This window comes from Pelodiscus sinensis, chromosome 3 (assembly GCF_052426305.1).
Source record: "Pelodiscus sinensis isolate ZL-2025 chromosome 3, ASM5242630v1, whole genome shotgun sequence".
Lineage (NCBI taxonomy): Eukaryota > Metazoa > Chordata > Testudines > Trionychidae > Pelodiscus > Pelodiscus sinensis.
Window position 1 is genome coordinate 184,084,520 of NC_143054.1, and position 19,738 is coordinate 184,104,257.

General features: G+C 46.4%; 1 protein-coding gene across 2 annotated transcripts in view; it reads left to right on the forward strand.

Annotated features, from left to right (window-relative positions):
• The first annotated feature begins 263 nt into the window (after positions 1 to 263).
• The window catches only part of PPP3R1 (protein phosphatase 3 regulatory subunit B, alpha), a 76,935-nt gene continuing 57,460 nt past the window's right edge, over positions 264 to 19,738 (forward strand). Inside the window, exon 1 of one of the 2 annotated variants that reach the window (XM_075925564.2) lies at positions 264 to 305. In XM_075925564.2, coding sequence (XP_075781679.1) covers positions 279 to 305 — 27 coding nt within the window. In that variant the 5' untranslated portion in view covers positions 264 to 278. Of the gene's footprint in view, positions 306 to 1,125; positions 1,354 to 19,738 lie in introns of those variants that run through there. The other variant, XM_075925565.2, reaches the window with a different exon arrangement.

Consider the following 19,738-nt stretch of genomic DNA (forward strand, 5'->3'; position numbering starts at 1 on the left):
GACACAGCCAAGTGGTTTTTGCCCACAAAAGCTCATGATACCATCTACATATTTTGTTAGTCTTTAAGGTACTGCTAGACTATTCATTGTTTTTATTTTTTTCCAGTTACAGACTAACTGCACTACCCCTCTGAAGAGGCAGAGGAGGTGTCAGCCAATAGCACAAGACTGGCTCATCCTACCCGTAGCTACAAATTGAAGATAACCACCACGCTTAGCCCCCGTCCCCATTCACTCATAAGAGCCTGAAGGGGTAACCACTTCTGCAGCCCCGCTGAATGGATTCCTCCAGAAAGATTAGGGTGGTAGGTGGTGACGATTCTTTCCCTCCTGCACATTAACCAGCACCAGGACATAAGGCAAACAGCTTTAGCCAGAGATTATCTAGAGCAGTGTTTCCCAATTTAATTGAGCCACGGAACCCTTTTAAACTCGAAAGAATTTTGCAGAACCCTAATAAGTAGTCTAGATGGACATCAGTGCTGAGTAGTGACATCATTGTCCACGGCTCTGGCTAAGCTGGCATTATACAGCGACGCTTACAGAAGCAAACACAAACAAAAACTATTTTCAAAGCATTAATAAATGCTTAAATAGGAATTATGTTTGTAATGAATACAACGTTACTGTAATGGCATTTTCTCACACAACCCTTAGTTTCTCCTGGCAGAACCCCATTTGGGAAACACTGCTCCAGAGGGCAGAAGTTTTGGGCAGGGAGGCCACAGAGTGAGGGGCCCCAAACAGCAGCACAGGCCTCCCCGCCCGCAGCCATGCAGGGAGCCCTGGCTCCCAGGGCGCGAGATGGAACGTGGGGAGGGGGGCAGGGCCGGAGACGTTGCCCCCACAGGCCATAGAGCGCTGCGGCACAATGCCGGGGGGAGGGGCGCAACAGGCCCAGGGGAAAGAAAACAACCAGCCCCCCCCGAGGAAATTTCCTCCACTGGCTGCAGGAAGTAGGCGCTGAGACAAACCCATCCCTGCCCCGCCCGCGAGGACGAGAGAGCCACATGCCCGCAGCCTCCATTTTATACACTCACACGTGACCAAACTCCGGGCGGCTGGCCATACGTGACGTCTCGCGCAGCCTACCCCCCTCCCCCTCCCACGTATGCAAATTAGCCCCCTGGTGGCGGGGGGTGCCCGGATGTTGGCTGCTCCGCCCTGTGGTGCCGCTCTTCGCTCGCTCCTCTTCCCTCCCTTTCGGTGAGGTTGCGGGTCAGCGCGAGCCACTGCAGCGAAACCGTCAGCTGCGCGAGCGGCGGCCAGAGCGGGCGCGGTGTAGGCGGGAACTGAGACCGGCGCTCGGCGGATCCAGCTGCGGGAGGCTCCCAACACCCACCCGCCACCATGGTGAGCGCCGCTCGCTCCCTCTTCCCCCGCCCGCCGAGCCCCCTGCACCGGGCCCGGCAGAAAATTCCGGCCCCAGCTCCAACCTGTGGGTCGGGGGCAGAGACCGAGGGAGCGGGGGCGGCAGCGGCCCTTAGGAGTCGCCCCCGCCCTGCTTCCCGCGGGACCCGGCCCTCCCGTGCTGCTTATTCCTCCCACCCCCACTACGCCTTCGGATGCCTCCTCCTGCCCTGGTCCGCCAACTGCCCGCGCCCCGCTGCGCCCCGGGCGCCTCCACCTATTCCGCCGCCCCCGGGCCGCCTCCACATACGCCCCCCGCGCCCTGAGTTGCCTCCAGATTGCCCCCCTGTAACAATTACCCCGGGCCGCCTCCGCATACACCCCGGACCTCTTCCCCCCCACCCTGAGCCGCCTCCGCATACACCCCGCTCCCCTTCCCTCCTCCATGCCCTGGGCTGATCCCAAATACCTCACCCCAACAGCTACCCTGGACTGCCTCCAAATACCCCGCCTCCCACACACACACTGATCCCGTGCTGCCTTCAGCTCACCCCATGTCCTCTTTCCCCCTCTGTGCTAGGCCGCCTCCAGATACCCCCATCCCTTCCCCAGTAGTTCCACAGATCGCCTCCAGCTACCCCTTGTCCCTCCCCTCAGGCTGCCTCCAAGTACCTCGTTTCCTCCCACATGCTCCCCAGTCTTTTCCTGCCACCCTGTCAGTAACAGCCCATCCCCCCTCCCTGTCGTCATACCCCTGTCACCTCCCCCAGACCTTCCACCTACACGCTCCTCTTCTTACTCCCCTTTCTCTCATTATCGTGTGCAAGTATCCACACACCACTGCTTATCTGCCTCTGTACCTGCTGCTCCAATACCCCAAACCCCTGTGTCAGGCCTCTTCCCATCTCTAAAGCAGGATTGAATCCTAGACTGCAGTTCATCTGTTTCCCAGATGTAATCTTGCATTTCTCTGACATTGCTCAGTGGTGCTGTTCAGTGGTGATTATTTTGCAGGGTTGTTGGGAGGGGGGTTGGCTTTTTTTTTTTTTTTTTTTTGCGCTTTGGTGCAGCAGCGTACTTTTCATGTGCAGACCGGAAGGCTATGTGCGTTGCCTGTGGCAGTAGACATGCTAGATTATACAGGCTTTATTGCTCAGAGATAAAAATCTTACAGTAACTGTGATGTACATGTGTATTTTTGCATGTTGTATGAAGGTTCACAAGATATGAAGGGATTGTCTTTTAAAAATCATGGCGATTTTAAATTTCACATTTACTGCTGTAAAATTATTCCCAGACATATGGTATTCTGTGCTGTAGTATTTTACGTCGACACTAGGGGTGTCTCCTACTTATCGGCGGTGCCAAGAAATCAACGCCCTTTTTAATAAACATCTCTTTTATCCTAAATTATCCAACACCTGAGATTGTGGGATGATTTCTGTAAAAGTTTCAGTTTGTGTATATTTCTCAATTCCAAATCTGAGCTATTCATTTCTAGCTCTGCTTTATTTGCAAAACTAATTGTTTTACCACCATTGCCTGTTAAGTCTAGCACTGCATGTGAACCAAAAATGAATTTCCTTTTGTTTTACTATTTTTAAAAATGCAATTGCCAACTTTCCTTTATATAGTAAAGATATGGTCGAAAATGATGATGTGTGCTTAGGCTGATCTTGTAATTGTGCCTTTACTTTCTGTTAGAAATATTTTGCTAGGGAAGCATTTTGAAATATTTAGAGGCTTGCTTTGTTTTAAATTGTGGGTCTGGAAAGCTACTGTCAAACATTTGAAATACATAAGCAACACTAAAGCTATCAAATAGGTATCATTTTCACGTTCGGAAAAGGTGATGGTAAAATCAAGACAAACAAAACAAACTTTTAGTACTTGTAGGCATGTTACTTCAGCAGTGCTTGCAGTTGTTTTAGGTATATCTAATAAGGGAATGATCTGTAGCTTACTGTATCATTACTATCTGTGATTATAATTACACTAATGTAGTTAGCCCAGGTTAGAAGAATGTTCTTGAAGATTTCTTGGATGCTTATTAACATGCATAAACTGCAAGAAAGAGTTCATGAATGGTGAGATTTTAGTGCCTCTATGAAAGGTTTTTAGATGCGCCTAACTTTCACTGTCTTGCTAGTTCTATGTTAGGTTAGGTCTATGCTAGAAAATTTTGCCAGCATAGTAATTTTGGATAAGGATGTCTTTTTAAATGATATTTCTAGAACAGCAAAGCCTTATTATATACATAGTTATGCTGGTTATATTCTACCAGCAAAAGTGTTTACTGTGCTGGGCAAAAGCAGTAGGGGAGGGGAGAGAATAATCTGCATCTACGCTAGCAATCCTAGGAAACATTTACTGTCACAGACATCTACCCTTCCCCACCTCTAATATCATTAACTCACAGGCATTCACCTTCCTTCCCTCCCCCCCCCCCCCCCCCCGCATCCCCCTTCTGTTCTGAAATGTGATTTGTCCTTTTCATATGTGTTCATTTTTTTAATTGTATCCTTTGGTATATATGGCTGTGACTATTTTCTTCCACTATTTGATCTGAGGAGCTTTCGTGGGCCAGACCCCCTTCATCATCTAATAAACCATCTTGTTAGTCTTTAAAGTGCTACATAGTCCTGTATTTTGTTGTAGACCTGACATTTTAAATCTGAAATTTGGATAAAATTTAAGAATAGATTAATCTGAGAAATCATGATCAGCATAATTTAGTTGCCTTTAATTTTTAGGGAAAAATTTAATATACTTTGTGGTTATTTCAATTAGGGATGTGTGAGTGGTTAACTGGTAAGCATCGCCCTTTTTGGGTGAGCCTTACTGGGTATAGTTAACCAGGGGCGGGTGGATCTGGAATAGCGCCCTCCCCCACCTGACGTGAGCAGGGGCCTGCTGCACTTCAGGGGGGCCCACTGAGGGCCTCCCCCATTTGCATCCCTAATTTGGATGCTTTCACTGCAAGACAGTGAAGTCTTAATTTATGCAAACTAAGCTTGTGTCTTATTTTTCAGCTTTAATTTTTATTTTTTATACTAGGATGATGGTGTTTGGAGTTTGAAGTAACATTTCTGTTATGCTCTTGCAGAGTGAAAGCACTGGCAAATACACTGACCTCAGCTTTTTCCACTATATTGTAGTGTGCATCATAGGTAGCTTTTTTCTAAAATTTCGTAGATAGTAAGTCAGAAGGGACTGGTCTGCTCTGATCATTTAGTCTGGTCTCCTGCATAACATAGGCCAGTGGTTCCCAATTTTTTTGATACTGGGGACCAGTAAACCCCATTCACAAGCTTTTGGAGGGGCGGTAACATTTATTTGCATATTCATTAAGCAAATGAATATGCAAATAAATTGTGCTTGCCCTACCTGTCCGGCTGGTTGTTCCGAACCCCCCCCTCCCCCCCCCGGCCCCAATCCCAGCCGCTTTATCGGCCGGCTCCCCTGGCTGACGCCGGCACCGGGCAATCTGCGTTGGTGTGCCTGGCCTTCTCCCTGGGTTCTAGTGCCTGCTAGATCTATCCCCGCCGCCCGGGAGCATGCCCAGTAGAGATGCCGCAGTGGCAGGCTCTCTCCCAAGAGGGCTGTGCCGCCATGGTCGGCTGTGTGGGGTGCTGCTACCCTGTCACACAAATGAATAGGATCGTGCGCGATAATTTTTCTAAGGACCAGTATTTTTTTTTCTAAGGATCGGTACTGGGCCGCGGACCACACTTTGGGAAATGCTGACATAGGCCATCCAACTACTGTGAATTAATTCATATTTGAACTAGAATTAGGGCAATTGTATTTCCGTATGCCAAATTTGGGACACCCGACAAAGTTGCTCGGATTTAAGTGAGTTCAACAGCAATCAGTCAGAACTATGTAGTAAAAACCTTCAAAATAACTTTAAGCTGACTGAGCACCTATTAAAAACATACTGCATTATTATAACTAATAAGTAAAAATTTTAAATATATACTCACAATTAAGTGGTTACTGCTCTTTAGAAGTGCCTGCCTTATCCTCATATTGTTGTCCTCCACGGTGCAATGCTTCTTGTGGACCTTGTTTATTATTTGTAGCAATTTTTCAAATGATCCAGTTGTTTTTCAGCAACTCATCTTAAAATGCAGCACAGTCTGCATTCATTACAGCCGCTCCCCGAGTTACGAACAAGTTATGGACCAACACTTCCCTGGAATGGCTTACCTAGGGAAGTAGTGGAGTTTCCATCCCTAGCAGTGTTTAAGTCTCGGCTTGACAAAGCCCTGGCTGTGTTGATTTAGTTGGGATTGGTCCTGCCTAGAGCAGGGGGCTGGACTTGATGACCTTCTGAGGTCTTTTCTAGCGCTGTGGTTCTATGATTCTAACTCAGTGTTCATAACTTGGATCCCATAGAGTTACATGGCGACCTCGCTGTTTGTAAGTGCGGATTGCTGTTCGTAACTCGGATCCGCAATTACGACCGCTTTGGTCGTAAGTGCGCAGTCGTAAGTGGAGGTGGTCGTAACTCAGGGAGTGGCTGTACTGAAAAGACACATTCAACAGGGACTGTGGTGCCTGGCAAACACAAAACATACTCATCTGCCTTTGCCAGATCTGAGTATTCTACTGCTTTATTGTCCATCTCTTGAAAAACATTCCATCACCTTTCAGAAATGGGTGTTTTCTAAGAGTTCCAGTGAGACATGTGACAGGATATTATTGGTTTTGCATTTGTCCATTTATCAAAAAGATGATTCTCTCTATCAGACTTAGGGTGGGATTTCTTATGTGACAAAGGCAAGACTGCTTTGTATGTTATCCCACAGTGGTATGCTTCTCAAGCTTTTCTGTGCACTCGAAGGCATGATTCCAGTGTCCCAACTACTTAAGAGATGTTGAATAAAAATTCTAAACTGTATTGTAAAATTCCTGTTCCTTAATTTCTCCACCCTCAACCAAAGATTGCAGCAAGGTTTTTGTGTGTGATGTGACAAATCTTTCTCTAAGTCTTGTGGTAAATTATTTTGAAGAGTACAAATATGCAGTGCAACTTCTGTCACCAATGAGTCATTTTTCTCTATTACCTCTACTGTCTTTGAAAAAGTGTCTGGTGGCTTACTAGCAAAAGCAAGCCACAGTTTTGTACAAGGATAACTGAAGACTGTCTTGAACAGTGTTGGGTATGTCTCTTGAGAGAAAATATGCCTTGTGCCCATCAAAATCAATGCAATTCTTTCTAGTACTGGTCTCAGGGAAAGGAATTGTGTGCTGCCATTTTCTAGAAACTTAAAGGTTGACAAATTGGCCGAAGTCTTTCAGTCCTTTGACATGAACAGTGTAAATATGAAAGTATTTATAAACTTTTATGGCAAAGGACTCTAAAACAGTTGGAAGACAGTCAGCTGATGTTTGAAGGCAGTTATGAGTTATGTGAGCACCTCATCCACAACCAAAGATATCTTCCCTTAGTTTGCTTTGCAGTTTTCACTGAATGTTATTTTTCCGAGCACATTAAGCACCACCAAAATTTGTATTCACATTGTCTACATAAAGCCTGAGAAGCGTTTTATTAAGAATACTTCTCAATCAATTGATATAGAAATCCACACTGCATATGAGACGTTTCACCTGGTAGAAAAGAAAACTCAATAATGTTTGTGTTTATCCCATCAGAAGGAGCAGCCAGTGACTGTGTGTGGTCAGAGGTAGCTTGGGGGCAGAGAAGGTGTAGCTAGGCAGGGTTTTCCAACCTATGGGTTCAGTCCCAAATATGGGTTGGCATTACATTTCGAAAGGGTCGTCAGGTGTCTCCCCAGGAAGCCATTCACACATTTTTTTGAATTGCCCTGGGTCACCAAGTCTTCCTGAATTATCAAAATGGGTCCCCATCTGGAAAAGGTTGGGAACCGCTGAGCTAGAGGATGTGTGCCGACAGGAGGATACCTCATGGTGCAAAGAAAGAGTATTTAGCAGCTGTATGCCTGGAGGGTTTTGTGGTCCCCCTGATCCCTGAGGGCTCTGCTGGCTATGTAGCTGGGTTCCCCACTCTTGCTGCTTTTACCGGCTCTGTGAGCAAAGAGGACTGGAAGCTTAGGTGCAGTTTCAACCCCCTGCACCAGCAGCAGAGGAGGAAGCACCACTGCTGCCTGAGTCATGGCACCAACCAGAGGAGCAGTTGCCCCAGGGCTCAGGCTCCTGCCTCTAATCTGGCAGGGGGCAGGGAGAGAGTGTGGAGCTGTACTGGGGATTACACTGCACTTGCTAGAGAGCTCCCTGCAACTCTGCACACAGGCTCTGGAGTCTTCTCCCTCACGTGGAGCACTTGGCACGCAGGACTCAGCCCTGCCGCTCCCAGCTTGAGCCCTACGACTCATGGTATATAGGTTGGGAGCAAGCAGGGATTGGTGCCTCACCAGGATTTTTGCTGGGAATTCAGGGTGTGGGGAATCACTCTGGTTCAGGACTTAAGCCTAGGGAATTCTGGGAATTCATTGTGAGGAGGGCTGTTGGGGATCAAGACCACTGCAGCAGGAGCTGGGGATCAGGGCTTCAGCCCCACAGACTGAAAATTTTGGCAGACCCCACGCCCCAGCTTTCACGTGCACATGGGGAGGGGTGACGCACATACCCTTCACTTACCCCACACATCCTTACCTCTATCACAGGCTTGCTCCTTTCCTTCCTAGTGACTGCCTGTTTTTCTGCCTCTGCACCCTGCCTGAGAGCACCACCTGCTGGCTACTGTCTGCCCGCACTCACCTGCCAGGCACAAATACGCTGCTGTGCTGACCACTACTCACCAGGAGGGGGAGCTTTGCAGCAGGAAATATGGGACAGTTTGCCCCCCCTTTTTTTTTAAAGGGGGGGGGGGGCAGGACACCTGCAAGCGGGCCTAACTGTCCTGTTAAAAAAATGGACAGATTACCTTATCTTTTAGAGGAGAAAAGAAATCCAGTTGTGATTTGAGATGTGTTCTAAATGTAAACATTAGTGAGTGAAATTAGAACCACAATTCTGAAGTGTATTGAATTTGTTAGTATAGCAGCTTATTTAAATATTTTTCTAATGGACACCTAAATATGGAGGTGATGAGTGCATTACAGATTACTTGAGGCAGTGTACACACTTTATCAGAATTGATCTAGGCAATGTTGTTTGAGGGGAAAGTTATTTTAATCAAAAGGAAATTTACTGGGGAGTTCTGTAAGAGTAAACTATATCAGTTTGGAGTGACCAAGTTATTTTTGATGGGTTCTTGCTTATAGGGACATGGGTTTTTTTTTTCTAGCTAATTTTGAACTTTATAGCTGAAGAATCATAAATGTAAGAATTATCCAGAAGTCTTTCAACTGAATCTACCAAGATATATGCATGTTTTTAGTGAAAAAAATTTCGGGGCATTGCGTCAGATTATTAATTTAACTCTTGATTTCTGTAAATCTGGACCTTGTGATAGGCATAATCTCTGAGGAGACTATGCCTATCATTTATCTAGAGGTGTTTACATAGATCACTTGGATATGCTGTCTAGCAATAGAAGAAAATCTATGGGTGTGGAGTGTGTATTTTCATGCAGTGAAAAATAATTTTCAGTTAACAGGGAGTGAAGATTACTTTTTAAGGACATCTCTGAGTTTTGTGACTAGAAAGTAAATTTTGCAAGGGAAAGAAAATAAAGATTATGCTCTTTACATCATGATTTCTTAAAAAGGTATGAAGGCTTGACTTTAAAAGAAAAAAAAGTCAACTTGTATTTTATATTTGAAATACAGGTCCTATCTAGGTTGAAACATTTTAATGACTGGTGAGCTAACAAAATCTAAGAGATTAAAATCTGAGCGATTAAGAGATTTTTAGCCAGTGTTTGAAACTGTTAATTTTTAACACTTTGGCTGATTCATATTTTAGGGAAAGCAAATCTTTGATTTTTAAAATGCTCCTTCAGTAATGGTGTTGGGCATAGTAAACTAGGAATATGATAGTGTAAACGGTTAACAGGTGAGCCTGGGTTTATCAGTTAACCTTCACAGTTACATGCAACTCCCGCCCGTTTTCCCCCTCCCCCTTCCGCTGCTTCTGCCCCTGTATCAAGGTATATCTATACTACAGAGTGGTGGTTTTTTTCTTCAGAAAAATGGATGTTTTTCTGAAAAATACATCAATTACATCCACACTGCAATTGCATTCTTCTGAAAAAAAAAATCGAAAGAACGGAGCGGTTTTTCTGACATTGGTAATCCTCATTCTATGAGGAAAAAGGCGTGTGTGGAGGGGGAAGAGGGAGTTCTTTCAAAAAAGAGGAAAAAGCCACTCCGTCCATAGTAATCACAGCTGAAATGCGAGAGAGTATCCACACTGAATGGACACTGTCTTTAGGAAAAAACAGATCACTTTTTCGATGTGCTTGTGGGGAGCTGGCTTTTAAGTAGGTTTACCATGAGCACTGGCTCCCGGGGAGCTGCCAGCCCCGTTGTGCTGCTGCCTCTGATACAGAGGCAGCAGTGTGGGAGAGGAGGGAATGGAGGGAGCACAAACAGCTCCATGAAAGCCTGCACACACCTGTTTCTGCAGAGCCACCTCCTCCCCAGCGTGTAAACATATAACTGCTAAAAATTCAGCAGTTGCATTTATTTGGTAAAAGTGTATTTTAACATCCCTCAGTGAGCAAAATCAGGGAAGGATAGACTTGATACAACACATTTCTAAGGCTTAATCAGGAGCTATTCAATTCAGGGAGGCTTTAAAGAAGCATTTTGACAATGAACAACAGTAATGTGCATTTTTGTTATGCATTGAGCCAGGCATCATTTTGCTGCAATGTAGTATGAAGCTTCTCCTCATTGCTGTGTGTGCAGTAGCGTAACAATGCAAATGCATCTACAGGCAGTCCCCGAGTTACGCGGATCCGACTTATGTAGGATCCGCAGTTATGAACGGGGCCCTCTCCCTAGTCTCTAGCAGACCAGGGAGAAGAAGCAAAGCGGCGGAACACACAGGCAGCGGGCAGCCCAGACCCGTCTGGGCTGTCCGCTGCCCGCGTGCTCCGGGGCTTTGCTCTGCTTTGCTCCCCGTCCCCCTGGTCTGCAGACCAGGGAGACGGGGAGCAAAGCAGCGGAACATGCGGGCAGCCCACACGTGTCTGGGCTGTCGGTTGCCCGCGTGCTCCGCCGCTTTGCTCCCCGTCCCCCTGGTCTGCAGACCAGGGGGACGGGGAGCAAAGCAGAGCAAAGCCCCGGAGCACGCGGGCAGCGGACAGCCCAGACGCGTGTGGGCTGCCCGCTGCCCGCGTGTTCCACCGCTTTGCTCCAGGCGCCTGTGGTACAGCAGCTGGGGCGCTGCCGGTTGGTCCCGTAGCGCCGCTCTGGGCGCTACGGGACCAACCCGGCAGCACCCCAGCTGCTCTGCCCCAGGTGTCCTGATTCAGCCACTGCTGGTCAGTTTCAGCAGTGGCTGAATCAGGACGCCTGGGGCAGAGCAGCTTGGGTGCTGCTGGGTTGGTCCAGCGGCAGCGCTACTGGACCAACCCAGCAGCACCCCAGCTGCTCTGCCCCAGGCGCCCCCAAGTCAGCCGCTGCTGAAACTGACCAGTGGCTGACTACAGGAAGCCCCTGCCCCGGGCTTCCTGGAATCAGCCGCTGATCAGTTTCAGCAGCGGCTGACTTGGGGATGCCTGGGGTTCTTAAGTTGAATCTGTATGTAAGTCAGAACTGGCATCCAGATTCAGCCGCTGTTGAAACTGATCAGTTTCAGCAGTGGCTGAATCTGGATGCCAGTTCCGACTTACATACAGATTCAACTTAAGAACAAACCTACAGTCCCTATCTTGTACGTAACCCGGGGACCGCCTGTATTGGCATTTTTAAAAATTTTATAGATATGTCTACACTACAAACCAAAATAGACTTAAGCTACACGTGTAGTCATCCACCACTGTATTTAAACTGCTGTGGCATGTCCACATAATGCACATGTCCACAGCAGGTGTTCTTGCATCGACAGAGAGAGTAGTACACTGTGGATAGCTATCCCACTATGCAACTTGTGACCACTGGAACAGTTTGCAGTGTATCATGGGGGCAGGCTAAGCATACTAGGATGCAGTTTTTTCCATCCCATCAGAATGAGAGAGGCTTCCTAGTATGTTTCATGTCACTTTTCAGCAGACCCTGTTAACACACACACCTGCTATCTCTGTTGGAAAGCATGGATCCTGCAGTGCTCTCCAGTATTATGATATGAGTTATGAACACAACATGCCTGATACTGTGAATCTCATGAGCTGTGACTCTTATGATGACACTGTGGTGTCTCCCTTCTGCTGTGCATGCTCTGGGCAGAAACAATTCAAGATTACCTTTTGGCATTCATGGAACAGCTGCACACTGGGCCATCAGTGGTTCAAAGAAACAACCATTGAGTGATAAGATTGGATCATTATGTAGGTACAGGATGACAAGCAGTGGCTGCAGAACTTTTGGATGCTCAAAGCCACTTTCCTGCAACTCTGCAGGGCTTGCCTATGCTTTCTGGGATAAGAACGTAAATATGAGAGCTGCCCTAATGATAGAGAAGCAAGTGGCAATTTCTGTGTGGAAACTGGCAACACCATTCTGTCACTGATTAGTTTGGAGTGGGTAAGTCCACTGTGAAGATTGCAGTGAGGCAAGCATGCACCCACTTCTTTGTTTTAAGGACTGTTACTCTGAGCAATGTGCGTGAAAGAGCAGCAATGAGATTCTCTAACTGGTGGGGCAATAGATAGCATACATATCCTCTTTTTTACCCCATTTTTTGACCATTTTGCAATGGGATACATTAATAGAAAGCATGGCTTTTCTATGCTGTTGCAAGCTCTGGTGAATCATAGGGGTTGATTCACTGGTATCAACATGTGCTGGTACGTGAAGGTGCGTAACACATGCATCTTCAGGAACACTAACCTATACAGAAAATTGCAGGTAGGGACTTCTTCCCTAGACCAGAAGACTTCTATTGGGTTACTGAAATGTCAGTAGTAATCCTGGACGACAGTCTTCCCTAAGGATGTTAAGAGGTGGGTAATTGACTGACTGTGTAGTTGATACAATTTGTATTGACTGCATGATTAATGGATAAGGGAAGTTGCTCTGTCCTGGCTTGTGCCAATCCAGGAGCTACCCCTGCTGAAGCTCTGCAGTTTAAATGTAGTAGGAGCTGGGACACAGCCAGGACTGCTGTGGCTCTGCGTTTTTAAATGTAGTAAGACTCTCCATGGAAGCCACTTCCATCCCCTCCCACTGCCTCTGAATGAGGCAGCAGCTGGTCAGGAGGTGGAAGGGAGTGGATGAAGTAGGTGGCACTGGGAAGACAAAGCTTGGAGGAACAGGCTTTTAAAAATCATCTCCCGGCACAGACGGGCTACCTGCCACCCCGCACTGCTGCTTCTGAAACAGAGGCAGTAGCATGGGGTGGCAGTAGCCCCTGTCCGTTGGATGTGGAGCAGCCTCTGTCCGAGGGAGCTTGGACCCCCTCCGTGGACAGCAGCCGTTGCCGCGAAGTAGCCTCTGTCTGTGGAAGGCCCAGGATAGGGGCTGCTTCACGGCAGCCTCCCCTGCTCCCTCCCCTGCACTACTGCCTCTGATAGAGGCAGCAGCAAGGGCAGGAAGGAAGGCGGCACTGCAGAGTTGGTGCTGGGAGAAATCAGCTTTTAAGCTGGCCCCTCTTCTCCTCCCCTCCCCCTCCCCGCGCTGAGTCCATGGAGCGGGTACGCGTGAGGAGCCTGCTTAAAAGCTAGCTCCCCGTGCATATTAGCTCAAGCGTGCGCGCGCGCACACACACACACACACACACACCTTTCGTGTGAGGCAGCAGTACTGGGTGGGGAAGGGCAGGTGAATCCGGTGCCAGACAGCTCTTCATGGGTACTGGCTCCCGCTCCCCCATCCTTGCTGCTTCTGATATAGAGGCAGCAAGGGGGGGATGCATGTAGTCAACAAGATTAACCAACAAGCGGAGGTTTATCAATTAGTCGTGTAGTTGTTTACATGATGGCATCCCTAATTTTAACATCCCTAATAATAAGTACATTTTTATTTAATAGTCATACAAACATTTCTATTTTGTGGAAGGAACATAAAATCAAGCACTCTTGCCAGTGAAGCTCTCATAGCTGGGTGTATGTTCAGCTTTCATTATGAAAGTGTACATGCCAGGCAAGCTTTTGATCCATAAATTACTGTGCTCATAGGTTTACTTTCAGTGCAGTGTAGAAAAACTTTTATCCATAGTTAAGTTAAAAAAAAATGTTTAAAATCACTGTCTACAATTCTAATTTCAGTTTGGTGAGTCTTGCATTCTTGAATCTCCTGACCCTTTTTTTCTCCTCTACCCTAATCTAGCCAGAGCAATTGTGCAATACAGTCTGGGTGTTCCGGTGATAGGGTTGTCAGTTACCATTCTCCAAGGCCCACCCCTTTCTGCCATTCCCACCCCCACCCTCCATGGCATCCTGTCCCCTGAGGATGTGGCTTCAGGGATTACCTTGCTGGGCACTGGCATGAATGCAGCAATTGGGCCCTTCTGCACACCCATGGCAGCAGGAGCTGCAGGGAAGTGGAGTTCAGTAGAACGAATGCACTCTGCTTCCCTGCAGCTCCTGCCACCATGGGCTGCTGCCCCCCTATCCCCTACTGGGGGGTGCCTTGTGGGGAGGAAGAAGGCGGGCCTTGGGGAATGGTAATGGACAGGACCTCCCTCCCAACCTGCTTGGACTTCAGACCAGATTACTTAATTGCTCTTGCTCACGGTGGCCCGCAGTACTGGAGTTTGAGATCCCTGCCCTAACTCTTGTGATCCAATTTTGTGAATTGCTCATGTAGGAGAGTTAGTATAATTGTTCTTGAGGATCGTGCTGTGTTTTGTTGTTTAACAACCAGTTCACTTAGTGGTATGCTTCCCAATTTTTCCACCTTTCTTGTTGGTTTATATGCCTTTCTTTTTTCCCCATGCCTATTTATTTCTGTGCATTAACTCGCCCCACAGACAGACCCCAGAAGCAGAGGTAGTTGATTGTGCTCCTCTTCCTACACACTAATCATTTCTCAAGCAGGAGCAGGGAAAGCATTACTGTTTATGAAGCACAGCCATGATCAAACTCCTTTGCTTCTGTAGCAGTTCTGAGGATGGGAGTAAAGACTGAAATTAAGGTTGAAGGATATATCTACTTGGAGATCTTCATATTAACCAAAGGAGAGAAGGAAATAGAATTGTTGCTGTTCATTGTAAGTATAGTTGAAAAAGTTCAAGGAAAATTTCTGTAAAGCAAGGGTAGGTGATAATTTCTAGAGGGGGTGGGACCTGGGAGAGAGGTTGGGTGCAGAAGGGAGCTTGGGGGAAAGGACTGGGGTGCAGGAGGGGTGTAGAGTCTGAGAGGGAGTTTGGGTGAAGGAGGGGGTTGTGATCTGGGGCAGAGGCTTGGGGTACAGAATCCAGAAGGAGGTGTGGTGCCAGAGAGGAGTCTGGCCTGGGGGAGAGGTTATAGGAGGGATGCAGGGTCTGGAAGCGAGTTGTGACCTGGAGGAAAGGGGTACAGAGGGTTTGAGTGGTGGCCTGGGCCAGGTAGTTGAGAGAGAGGTGGTGGTGCCAGAAGCAAGCTCTGGCTGGGCGGCACTTACCTAGGCGTCTCCCAACCAGCCATCCCACAGGAACCTGAAGGCTGCAGTTGCAAGTTGAGCCACATGGAGCTTCTGGCAGGGCTGGAGGGAGTGAGGAGGCTTCATTGGCTGCCCCTGCCACCAGTAAAATTTCTCGTCTCCTATTGGCCGGAAGCTGGCCAGTGGAAGCTGAGAGATTTTGCTGGGGGCCGGCACAGAGCACTAAGTCTCCCTCCTGACTCCCAGAATAGAGCAGCCGCATGTAAAGCGGACGTAGCTAGGCTGTGCTTAAGGGTCCCAGCAAGGCAGTTGTGGGCCGGATCCAGTGACTTAGTGGGCCAAACCCAGCCCACTAGTTGTCTCTTTCCACAGCAGGGGTGGGTGCCTCACCGGATGGGGGCCAGATCCTTGATTAAGGTCTTTTAAAGGATCTCCACAATACAACTACTAATAAATTGATGTCATTGGAGCTCTGCAAGGAATCTCACTTGGATGAGATTATGCATTTGGGGCCCATATTAACAGCAGTTTTCTGACACCGCTTTGTGTTTATTCTTATATACAGTCCAAACTTCTCCTTATCTATATGTATACTGCTGCAGAAGCACAGCTGAATCGGTACAGCTGCGTCACTGCAGTGCATGTGATGCAGGTGCTTATTGCCAAGTAAGCTTTTTCATTGGCTTAAAAAACCAACCTTGTGAGTGGCACTAGTGGGAGAAACACTCGCACTAGTGGGAGAAACACTCCCATTGCGCTGAGCTGTGCACACTAGAACCTATGTCAGTATAACTTGTGGTGTTCAGAGAAGGTGGAACATTCACACCCAAGATCAGCATATGTTTTTTGATAATCTAGACAGCAGTTTTTTGCTAGTTTCAACAGTTGATCTCAATTTTGACTTCTGGGAGGATAAAGAAATCTCTCTTCTTTCACCAAGTTCTGGAGATCCAGCAAAAGAAAGAATGCTACATTCTACAGGTGAGAGAGAGGTTGCAAAAAAGTCTTCATAGTTTAGACATCAATCGTTATTTCACTATAAACTACTGAAACGGTGCTTAGAAATTACCAATTTTATTTGTGTGAATTATTCTTTTCACTAAGGTTTCGATGAACATTTTAGATAAGATATTCATATTTGATTTTCATTATTAAATATTTAAACCATTGAGTCCACAGACAACAAAATACGTTTTAGTAAACTTACGTTGTAAACTCTTTGAGGCTGGAGTCATCTTCCTGTTTGGTTTTCTAATCCTTGTTTACAAAAACAAATTCAATTTGTTTTAATGGCAGAGAGTAATTAATTAATTAATTTTAAGCCTAAAGTATGGATATCCTTAAATAAGAAATTTTCATATGAAAGCAAACTTTTTGCATTTTGCTTTAAGCACTTATGTGAATGTTAAGAATCTGGTAATTTATATTAACTGGAACATTTTAGAACTCTGCAATGAATGCTTTTTCAGTACATTTAAAAGTAAATTTAAAACACCGCTTGCTTGCATACAGTTACTGCTAAAAATTGACTAAGAATTCCTTCTGCCCATACAGTTACTGCTAAAAATTGACTAAGAATTCCTTCTGATGTGAAGATCTTGTTGCCTTGAAAGGGCTTTTGTAGCATTTTCTCAGTTTATAAAAGGTTGTGAAGCTCTTATTTGAATGTTCGGTTTCTATAATCTTGAGCCACCTATGCTATCTCACTTAACATTAAGACCTGTTTTCATGCCTTGTGACTCATCTTATCCTTCAGACTTTTTGCATCTTCAACTTGCACTAATCCACAGCTCGTTGGAATGACTCAATTGAAATGTCTGACTGCTTTCATTCTGAATAATTTATTTTCTCTTTGCAGAAAGGAGATAAGGCCTGGTCAAAACTTACCTTGATTCACCTCCTCACTCTTACCACCAAGCTTCATTGAGACAACAGAGAGGCTATATTACACACTCTAGATGTTAGGAGAGCTCTGACCTTTTCCCTGGATAGAATGAAGTTTTCTAGTACAGTGTTTCTCAAATGCTGCCACCTGGACCTTTTCTAGTAGCCAGAGCCTTCTAGGCTGTAATTGGTAGGCTGAGGCAGCAGCCCCTCCCTGGCATTCCTGGATGCATCACTTTCATGTTGGTTGCTGGGTACCAGCAGGGGATGGACCCCCCCGCCCTCCCCCAAGCACAATGTTGTAGGAACAGGTGGCTGGTGACTTTCCTACCTTTCTGCGAATGGTGGGGCTCAGGCTTTTGGCTTCTGCCCATGGGTAGTAAGGCAGCAGGCTTTGGTCACAGGTTTCAAGCTCTGTCCCTGGGGCCTGTCCTCTGGCAACAGGGCTTTGAGCTTTGGCTGCCTGCTATGCCCTTCAGCCCCTCACGCAAGGCTTCATTTGTCCCCAGAATTGGCAGGGCTGAGTAAGTCTGCTGTGAAAACTGATATTTGAATGTTTGGTAATATTACTTTTCATGACATACTTACTAGCTAGCAATAAATAAATTGCAGTGATTTGGACATGTGTATATGTACATATTTGTTTTTCCTAAAGCTAATTGTTTTAGGAAAACAATTGAGAGTGACCTGGCCACCAATAAGAGCTGGTGGCTGAACTCTGAGGCTACCAAAAAAATTGCCCTGAAAACCCATGTCGTACACTATTCCTTTCGGTTACAGTGAGATCTAAAGGCTCAGAGGCTCCAAATGGCATTGAGTTTCATTTGGATTTCAAACAGCATTAAGCAGTGCTATTTGGCTCACAGCATCACCTCCATCTGGTGTTCACGCTAAGTCCATGAGGTCACTTTTTTCTGTCATTGCCTTCCTCGAGAATATCCCTATCTCAGAAATCTGAAGAGCGGAACCTGGGTGTCTGTGCATACTTTTGCACCACATAAGACTCTGCTTTCTATGCTATCTTTAGCTCCACAGTATTGTCATTGTCGCTACAGGGTGTACCTCTCTAGTCCGGCACTCTGGTCCAGCAGCATCCATGGTCTGGCATAATTTTAGTTAACTGGATGTCCTGATATCCAGTTATCGTGGGTGTGGCCAAATTTTCCACGGTCCCATAATGTTTGTTTACAGCCACCTTTGTGTTCTGTGCCATTGTTTAGCTGTAATTTATCTCTAAATGTCTTCTAATAGCCCAGTAAGCAGTGAAAGTGTTTGGTAATGCTGCTAGACAATATTGATCTCCTGTGGTTCAGCAAAATCTCTGATTCATCACCAGTAAGATCCTGTTTAGGAATCGCCTACAGTAGTGCACCCATAGGGATGCTGTTCGAAGAAGGGGAAGTTACTTGTGTGGTAACGATGGTTCTTTGAACTGCGTGTCCTTAAGGAGGCTCTTCAATCCACCCCCTTCTGCTCTACTTTGAAGTTCTTGCCAAGAACTCTGTGGTACAGAAGGAACTGAGGGGAGTTCTCTTGTTCATGCTGCTTAACCTCAGGGTAGAACATGAGATAAGAGAGCACGTGTGGGCTTAACAGACACTGCTGCTGAAATTCTCTGATCAGCAGCACAGGGACGCAAGCACACTTTACAGTGAAGTACCCATGGGGGGGTACATCTTGAAGAACCATGGTTACTGCTCAAGGTGAGTAACATCTTACACTCTCTTAGAAAAAATCCATATTCTTGCATGGGGGGAGAGGGGAACCAATGTGTTTGTATAATGAACATGCCTTTTTAAACATTCAGTTTGCACTACATTGGATCTACGATTCTGACCAAAAATCATAGCTCACCAGAATTACCTATCTGATCTGGAGTGGATGTGAGCTTTTCTTTTTGAAATTAAAAGCTCCTCTGCTGTTGTGTTTGCAGAATCTACCACATCTTAGAGGAGAGCATATGTTTTATCTTTTACTCTGTTAGAACCTATTTCAAGAGATTTGTTTCCCCTATGAAACAGTTCCCTTCCCCCTCTCCTCCCCTGGAGTTCTGTATTTGCAATAAAGTGCAGTGTTTGGGCAGACTCTTGCCACCACAGGTTTTACACTCTTCTCTCAGTATTGGCTTCCTCTTTACTGTTCATACAGCCAAAAGATTAGTGTCATTCAAAGAGGTAACAGGATGCCCTAACATAGACTTCTCACTGCTTCATCGTCATCGGTCCTATATTTGTTTTCAGTGTGCCAGACTGCTCCCCATTAAGTTGCATAATTCTACAGAGCTTACAAGGGTATGTCTACACTTCAGAGTTTTTCCAGAAAAACTACACTTACGCCCACACTGTAGTTGCGTTCTTTCGACAGAGTCAAAAGAATGCAGGGGTTTTTCCGACAGCGGTTCACCTCTTTCTATGAGGAAGAAGCTTTTTTCGGAAAGAGCTCTTTCGGAAAAAAGTGTGAGAGGATGGGGAAGAGGGTTGTGTTCTTTGGGGGGGGGGGGGGGGAAAGAGGCCTCCAGGAAAAAGCACAGGTGCCCTGGTGACCAGTCTGTCCATAGGTCAGTAATCACAACTTAAATGTCAGAGAGCATCCTATCAATGTGGATGCTATATTTCGAAAAAGCAGATCACTTTTTTGATGATCTTTTGCTGTGTGGACGCTCTTTTGAAAGACGTTTTAGTGGGCTATCTCTTCCGGAAAAGCTTCTTCCGAGAAAAGCTTGCAGTCTAGACCTAGTCTAAGTTGCTTGAATAGGTCCCTATCCAACCACCATAGATTTCCAATGTCATGAGGCAAAGTTCTATATTTTCTCAGGTGCTCAGCACTCATTGGGGTCAGGTTATTAGGAGCCCTAAGATTCCATTTATGCACTAAATGAAGTGACC